Source organism: Sinocyclocheilus rhinocerous, unplaced genomic scaffold (assembly GCF_001515625.1).
Source record: "Sinocyclocheilus rhinocerous isolate Xijiao unplaced genomic scaffold, SAMN03320098_v1.1 scaffold248, whole genome shotgun sequence".
NCBI lineage: Eukaryota > Metazoa > Chordata > Actinopteri > Cypriniformes > Cyprinidae > Sinocyclocheilus > Sinocyclocheilus rhinocerous.
In genome coordinates this window covers 11,543-19,981 of record NW_015664004.1, presented here as the reverse complement: position 1 = coordinate 19,981, position 8,439 = coordinate 11,543, and the positions used below count along the sequence as shown (strand labels likewise).

The following is an 8,439-nucleotide window of genomic DNA, read 5'->3' as shown; positions in this document are numbered from 1 at the left end:
AAAACGGCTTAATCTGAAAATTTTTGTTTGGGAAAAAATAAAATTTTTTACACTACCATTGAGAAATTTTAACCAAACTATGTTACAGACTTTTCATTAAGACCCTAAAGAATCATATCAACTGAAAATGGGCATCCTATGACCCCTTTAACATTAGTATATGGCTGTCGAATGTCTGGCTACTTGACTCTTGGTAATGTGTTTTGCCCCGCCCCCATACATATGATTGGACTATCAGTCGACTGTCGGCAGGATTCATCAGTTCTGTGTAAATCCTGAGTCGGGGACTCCTCTAATGTCAGTGATGTTTGTGTTCAGTGAGGCGGAGCGTCTGGAGGTGTTTGGTCAGGGGGAGGCGCTCTTAAAGGGGCCAGTGCTGGAAGATCTGGAGGATCGGCTGCATTTCTTCGTGGAGGAGTGCGACTATCTGCAGGTGAACCACAGATCTGACTCAGGAGACCTGTAGCGATGTGTCCAGGTCTTTTAGGTTTTTAAGCCTGTTTTGGCAGCATTGTGCCAAAAAAATTATATTTTGTAATGGAGAAGAAAAAAAATGAGACGGAAAATCTATTAGTGTTATTTCAATGCTTTGCGTGAGTTTTCAAAATGTTTGTGTTGACGGAGAAAGTTCTGGGGTTGAATGCACCACTTTGCAAGCGAATGCAAAGTTTCTCGGGGAATGCCAAAGATTTGCAAATTAATACAGTGTTATTTGTTAGAGGAACATTAAAAGACTTTTTAAGTCAGTTTTTTAGTTTTATGTCATTATTTTGACTCTGTATGTCCTAATTTTGAATTTTCATGTTATATTTCGACTGTCATAATCTTGACATTTTATTTCATTTAAGTGTTTTGTGTCATAATTTTGACTTTTTATGTCATTTAATTTTGACTGTCGTAAATTTGACTTTTTATTTCATGTCAGTTGCAACTTGATTTCAACATTTTATTTCATGATTTCAATGTTTTATGTCATAATTTTGACTTGGTATGTCAAAATTTGTATTTTTTATATCAATTTTGATTTGGTGTGTCATAATTTTGACTTTCTGTGTCATAATTGCAACTTTTTATATCAAAGCTTTTACTTTTTATGTCATAATTTTGACCGTTTTTTTCATAATTTCCACTTTTTATGTCAATTTTGACTTGGTATGTCGAAATTTTGACTTGATATGTAATTATAATAATAATATGATTGGTATATAATTTCTACTAAGCATGTCATAATTTATATATATATATATATATATATATTTTATATCATAATTTCGTCATGTCATGTCAATTCCAACTTTTTATACTATAGTTTTGATGTTTTATTTCATAATTGTAATTATTTATGTCATAATTATGAGTTTTTATATCATAATTTCAGTTTTGCATGTCATAATATTGACTTGGTGTATTATAATTTTGACTATTTATGCCATAATTTGGACTTGTGTCAATATCAAGACTTTATATTTCATGATGACAACATTAAAGTCACAATTTCAACTTTTCATCTCATAATTCTGACTTAACAAAGCATGTTTTTTGTTATGTACCAGAAATGAGCTTCCATAGTTTTGTGAGCGAATGCAAAAGCATTGAAATAATGTATGTATTTATGTGTCGTATGTATGTATATTATATTCTATTATGTTATGTTATGTATAATAATCTTTTATGTGAGTCACTGAAGAGGAGTATAATACATTTAAATGTAAACCGTGCCTCTGTTCTCTCCTGCTCAGGGTTTTCAGGTGCTGTGCGATCTTGCTGATGGTTTCTCAGGCTTGGGGTCAAAGGTCACAGAGCTGTTGCAGGACTCTTACGGAGGGCGTGGCATCCTCACCTGGGGCGTGGCACCTGTCAATCACCCAGAAACGGTGAGATCATTCAAGCGTTCATACTTTAGTTTAACATCACTTCATCTGTACACTACCAGATTTTTAATGATTTTTAAAGAAGGCTCTTCTGCTCACCAAGCCTGCATTTATTTGATCCAAAGTACAGCAAAAACAGTAAAATTTTAAAATATTTTTACAGTTTAAAATAACTGCTTTCTATGTGAATATCTATTAAAATGGAATTTATTCCTGTGATGCGCAGCTGTATTTTCAGCATCATTAGTCTTCAGTGTCACATGATCCTCAGAAATCATTCTAATATGCTGATTTAAGAAACATTTCTGGTTATTATCAATGTTGAAAACATTCAACGTTCTTTGATGAATAGAAAGTTCAGAAGAACAGTGTTTATCTGAAATAGAAATCTTTTATACCATTATAAATGCCTTTATCATGACTTTTGATCAATTTAACGCATCCTTGCTAAATAATAGTATTAATTTCTATAATTTCTTTCCTCCAAAAAAAAAATATATATATATACTGACTCCAAGCTTTTGAATGGTATTGTGTGTATAATGTTACAAAAGCTTTTTATTTCAGATAAATGCTGATCTTTGGATCTTTCTATTCATCAAAGAATCCTGAAAAAATTGCACTCAACTGTTTTCAACATTGATAATAAACAGAAATGTTTCTTAAATCAGCATATTAGAATGATTTCTGAAGATCATGTGACACTGAAGACTGGAGCAATGATGCTGAAAATTCAGCTGCGCATCACAGAAATACATTACATTTTAAAATACATTCAAATAGAAAGCAGTTATTTTAAATAGTAAAAATATTTCACAATATTACCGTTTTATCTGTACTTTGGATCAAATAAATGCAGGCTTGGTGAGCAGAAGAGACTTCTTTAAAAATTATTTTTTTATAACGTTTGACTGGTAGTGTGTATTGAATGAAAACTTAAATGTGGAGTGGCTACATTTGTTTTGTCTTCTGTTGACAGAGCTCTATAAAGGACTTGTACCACATGATGAACTGTGCGTTAGGAACACTCCAGATGGCCAATCACAGCTCGTTCTTCTGCCCTTTGACCCTGAGAGGCGGGTTAATGAGACGCCCGCCTCCACCCACAGCCTTCCCGCTGCTCAACTGTGACGTAAATACTCTGATGATACAGTGTTGTTTTCAACATGGTTTATATAGTTCTTGATTTAGTTCATGCTCCTGTCTTTCCTGGTCATCCTGTCTGTCTCGCCACTAGGGATGCATCGATCCGATATTCATTATCGGTATCGGCTCCGATACTGGCATTTTCTGTCCAAATCCGATATTGTGTGTATACCATTGTGTTATTATTAAGCCCCACGAAAGGCACAAAAACATTATAAAGCATCATATAGTTTCCGTGGACTATATTTAACTTCACTTCTGACCGGAGAATTTTACATTTTGAATTTTTAAAAATCGTAGCTTTACCAGAATGGTACGAAACTTGGTGACTTGTATGGCACTTGGTATGTGAACACACAAAAAAATTGAGGGCATGATTCGAAAAAGCTAAGTGGTTGTAAAAAAAATAGTCACACTCGTGGTCTTCGGTCAAAAATGACCGACCATAGGAAATGAATGGGAAATGGGGGGGAAAATACAGAACATTTTTGTGTGTACTATCTACAAATCCCCCACAATGCAGAAAAAAATTGCACAGCAATGAATGGGTGAAACTCTAAAACATCTAGAGTGCAAAATCAACACATCAACTGACACACACTTGTACACACACACCTATGAACTGGTGTGACTGTAACACTGCAACTATGTAAAATAAAATCAATAATTCAACTTTTGAACAATAATTCAAAAGTGGACAGCAAGGAAGGGGTTACACTCTAAAACATGAAGAGTGTAAAACAGATACATCCACTCACACACACTCACAGACACACACATACTGAATTATACATACTCAGATGAATTGGTATGGCTATAACCATATAGCCAAAACGAGTCAGAAAACTGAAATCAGATCAGACCCAGAAGAATTAAACTCTGACAGAACATTCCTGTTAATTTTTGTTACATTTTTATAGAATTTTAATGTTTTGTGTAACAAAATGCTTTCTGTGTTCAGGTTTGAATGTAGTAATAATGCAAAAACCTACACTTCAAATCAACATTTAAAACAACAAAAAATATAAACCTTGACAAAAAGTAGTCTTTGAGAATGCCTTAATATACTGTACATTTAAATCCACAACCTAATAAAAGTAAGCAATTATGTATAAAAACAACTAGGGAATTCACAAGCCTCTCTATAATCTAGTGGTTACACCATGAAATTCCAGGTTTTTCTCTTTTTTTTTTTGCTCTCACCAGGAGGTGATATTCTGCCTTCAAAAATTGGATTTTAAAGGCCTAGTCTCTATTTTAATCTGAAATACTGCATTAATTGAAAAAAAAAAAAAAAAGTGTACTATTTTCAATGGGAAAAAATTACCATAATTATTGCATAAATATTAATTAGTACCATGAAATTCTCTCAAAATACAAAAGAAAAAATATTATTGAATAAAAATATATTAGATTAATTTTACTGAAGAAAAAAAGTTATATTTCAGGTGTCCGGTCACTTTTGACCGCGAAGACCATGAGTGTGACTCCCAAATGAGGAGCGCAAAAGGGTTAAAGTGTTCTGAAGCTGTTCCATAGTTTAATGTGAGGTACAGATGAATATTTAAGCCAAGTTCACATAAACTCTTCTCTCCACGGGATGTGCATAAGCTTTTTGTGCCGCTCTGTAATGGAGCCTTTCGTATTATAATACTTTTGCGCAATGAAAGATTATTAATAGTCTTTCTCGTTCTGTCCTATCTATCATGTGTTGCTGCCTTCATTACTGTGCTATACATTTAAATATATTTATAATATAAATATATTTAGACCTACTTGTTTTTCATGCATGTATTTTACAACAATACAAAGAGCAATTTGCTCTTTTAATTTACCAGAATTAGTCCTATACTTATAAACTTTTATTTATTTCCGACTAAATAATGTTGTTTCAATAAATGTTTAGATTTGATAAAATTATTGTGCACCCATGATTTTTCTATAGTATTTTTTGCTGCTGAATTATCCACGAACCTTGTTTATAATAGTATTTTTGTCATAGATTATGATTATATATTTTTTTTCATTTGTTATTTTTCATTAAAATGAAGTTGCCTATATTTAGCAGATTGTGTTTAACACACAAAACAGTGACGATCAGGTCAACACACAGAAGTATAGAAATTCTACATTGATTAAAAAAAAAAACTGTGCTCTGATCGGTTCTCAGAAAATGGTATCGTTGCATCCCTACTCTCCACTGATGATCCGTGTATTTTAGCATGTTTTCAGTGGTTGTTTTGTGATATGTTTGTCCATCTCTCTCAGCCGATGCTGTGGTATCACTCCAGCTCGGTTCTGGCTCTGGCGTTGGACTGTATGACGGCCTCGTACAGACTGAGACAGAACAGCGCACCCATGTGGCAGCTTTCAGACGCTCTGGCCGTCTCGGGAAGGAAGGTCAGTATAACCGCTGCACTGTAAAAAATGACTGTGAATTTAACGGTAAAATACTGTAAAAATGCTACAGTAAAAACCTGATAAATGGTTAACGGTAAGTTCCCCTACTGTATACGGTGAAAAACTGTATTGGACGTTACGTGTAATTTTACGGTAGTATACCGTTTTTTGAAGTGGGAAAAAGAACCCTGTAAAAAGTGACCGTGAATTTAATGGTGAAAGACTGTAAAGATGCTACAGTAAAAACCTGTTAAATGGTTAACGGTAAATTCCCCTACTATATACAGAGAAAAATAGGGGTGTGCAATATATATCGTCTGCGATAATATCGTAATTGTTGTTTTAACGGTGTGCGATTTGACATTATCGAGTATTTTGCAAAAAACATTCAAAACACCCCTACAGAGTGCACGCTTACATTACGTGAAGTCTAGAGACTAGTTCGTGTACGCATTTAGAGTGAGTTATTTCACTGCATGATTCAGTCTATTAAAATACATTTGGAATGATCACAAATTCAAGACATGGGGGTAGAAAATGTATATATTTATACCACTTCATATAGCCAAGTTAATCAATTTCACACGAAGAGTGATGTTTTTTTCTCCAAAAATGACCATGATTACAAATGTGCTATTGATTTTTTTTATAACAGTTCAGTAAACAAGTTAATTAAGAGACTTACGTTTTAGACACCATATTTCCTGTTTTTGCTGTATTTCGACAACAAAAATAATTCCAAACAAAGCCACAATGCTGTTTTGCGTCTCTGAGCAACATGACAATGTTTTGTTCCTGAATGAATCAAGCGTTTAAATGATTCGGTTCAATCGCAATGACTCACTTATTAACAGTGACTTGCTGCCACCTACTGGCGGTTTTAATTTAATTTCACATTCAAAGTATCTTTTATTATTTAAATAGTTTCAAATATCAGTATTCAAAAGATAATGGACACTTTTATAAATAAATGGCTTAATAAAGGTAAAAATGCCCATAAAATGGAAAAATCACTTTAAACTTATTGGGAAAGATTAATTTCTATCAGTGTGACCTGACCATCACACAGAATATGAAGAATATCAAAAACTTCAGGAGTGTCCACGGTAGTCCTTAAGATACCAGCACAATAACACACTCAGCAAAATATTGTCTAATTATCATTATCGATAAAATCCCAGAAAATATTTAGATATTATTTTTTTTCAATATCGCACACCCCTAGTGAAAAACTGTATTAGACATTGCATGTAATTTTACGGTAGTATACCGTTTTTTGAAGTGGAAAAAGAACTGTGAATGACACTGTGCACCTTCTATATATGTTATTATTTAAAAGCTGCTTGTGATGGGCTTTGGTTCATCATGTGACTTTCTCATCACCACCTGCTTTTGGTGATTATCACTTATAAAGGTACAAAACAGATTTCAGTACTTCAATAGGTTGGTATATTAACATTATATCAGTTAATGAAATTATGGTATTTAACTGTAAATTTAAGTTAAAACCGTAAAACCTAAAATGTTGCTACCGTATTTTTATGGTAAAATTCTGGCAACCACCGCTGCCGTTTTTTTTACAGTAAATTTTACGGATTTTTTTTTTTTTACAGTGTGGATTTTATTTCACTTCATTTCAGTTAATTCTGTAAGTGTAAAGGCTGGTTCAGACCAAGGACGATAACGATAATACATTATTAATAATCGCTCTAAGTGAACACTATGAACAATATCATTGGAATCACTATATGGAATCATTAAAAACAGACAGCCAATCAGAATCCATCCTGCTTTAAAGAGCTCCAGCATTTAAAGTGACAGACAGCAAAACTGCAGAATAAACAAAACGTTATCATCCGTTGGTGTAAATACTAATATAGTTATTGTTATAGATATCATTCATGGTATAAATGGGTCGTAGGGTTTCATTTTTTCCCAAATTCCGTTTTTTCCGTTGTTTTAAAGCTTTAATTAAATTGTAATCATCAGAATGCATGTCTTACCAAATTAATTCATTAAACTTTATTTTAATAATTAAATTTAATACATAATTTAATAATGTATTAAATTTTTAACAATAAATACCCTATAAACTCTGATTTTATTTTCTCACAAATATAGTTTTAATTTTAATACAAATTTTCATCGAAAACTTGTAATCAAGTATAAATACAACAATGCATTTAAAACAAAACGTTGCATTTTTGTCAAATAAGGTGGAGGTTTGCTGCATAAATGAAAAAATAATGAATAAAACATTTTTTTTTTATAAATTGTATTATTATTATTACTTTTACGAAGTTAATTCTGCTGTACAATAGTGATATTTCTGTCATAATTAATTTACACTGAACTTTTATTTTGGTAGGCTGTAGCAAAGACTGTTTGAGTTTCTGTGTGTTTCTCATGTTAGTTTTTATTAAATAAAATTCCCTAGTTATGTCTGTCTTTTCCACATCATGGAAATCATAGGGCCTTGCTTTAGTCTGTAACGTGTTTAGTCATGCATCTGTGTTTTCCAGGTTGTTTCAGCATACGGCTCTGTCCCGTTTCCCATGATGCACGGCGGCTGTCTCCCGGATGCTCTGGATGCGTTCGCTGATGTTTTGCCCTGGAGACCCATATCAGCATGTCCCGAGCTCGGCGATGGCCGCTGTTTTGGCCAGTCAGTGACTCTCAGAGGTTTAGACGGCCAGAGTTTAGTCAGGTCAGACATTCATTTACAGCTGCAGTTTGACTGATTATCCTTGTTGAAGAGCATTATTTTCAAAGCTGTGTGTTCATTATTGTTTTATCACCTAATAAACATAATTAATTATGCAACATAATGATTAATTTAAAGAATCACACATAGACATGGATGAAATGTTCTCAACATGCATTAAGAAAATTTATATGGAAAATTTTCAATTCATGCCATTTGTAGTTGTATTCATTTATGGGAATTTCATTTAAATTCTGCATCCTAAAATTCTATTTCTGCAACATGTTTACTACCCTTAAAATTTAGGAATTGAATTGG

General features: G+C 33.0%; 1 protein-coding gene across 1 annotated transcript in view; it reads left to right on the top strand.

Moving 5' to 3' along the window:
• msto1 (misato mitochondrial distribution and morphology regulator 1) overlaps positions 1-8,439 on the top strand; it is a gene marked incomplete at its 3' end in the record, with an annotated part of 17,400 nt that overhangs the window by 7,199 nt on the left and 1,762 nt on the right. The window contains exons 7-11 of the mRNA XM_016539393.1: positions 319-433; positions 1,740-1,874; positions 2,851-3,003; positions 5,286-5,417; positions 7,940-8,124. Of these exons, the coding sequence (XP_016394879.1) occupies positions 319-433; positions 1,740-1,874; positions 2,851-3,003; positions 5,286-5,417; positions 7,940-8,124 (720 nt within the window). The remainder of the gene's footprint in view (positions 1-318; positions 434-1,739; positions 1,875-2,850; positions 3,004-5,285; positions 5,418-7,939; positions 8,125-8,439) is intronic.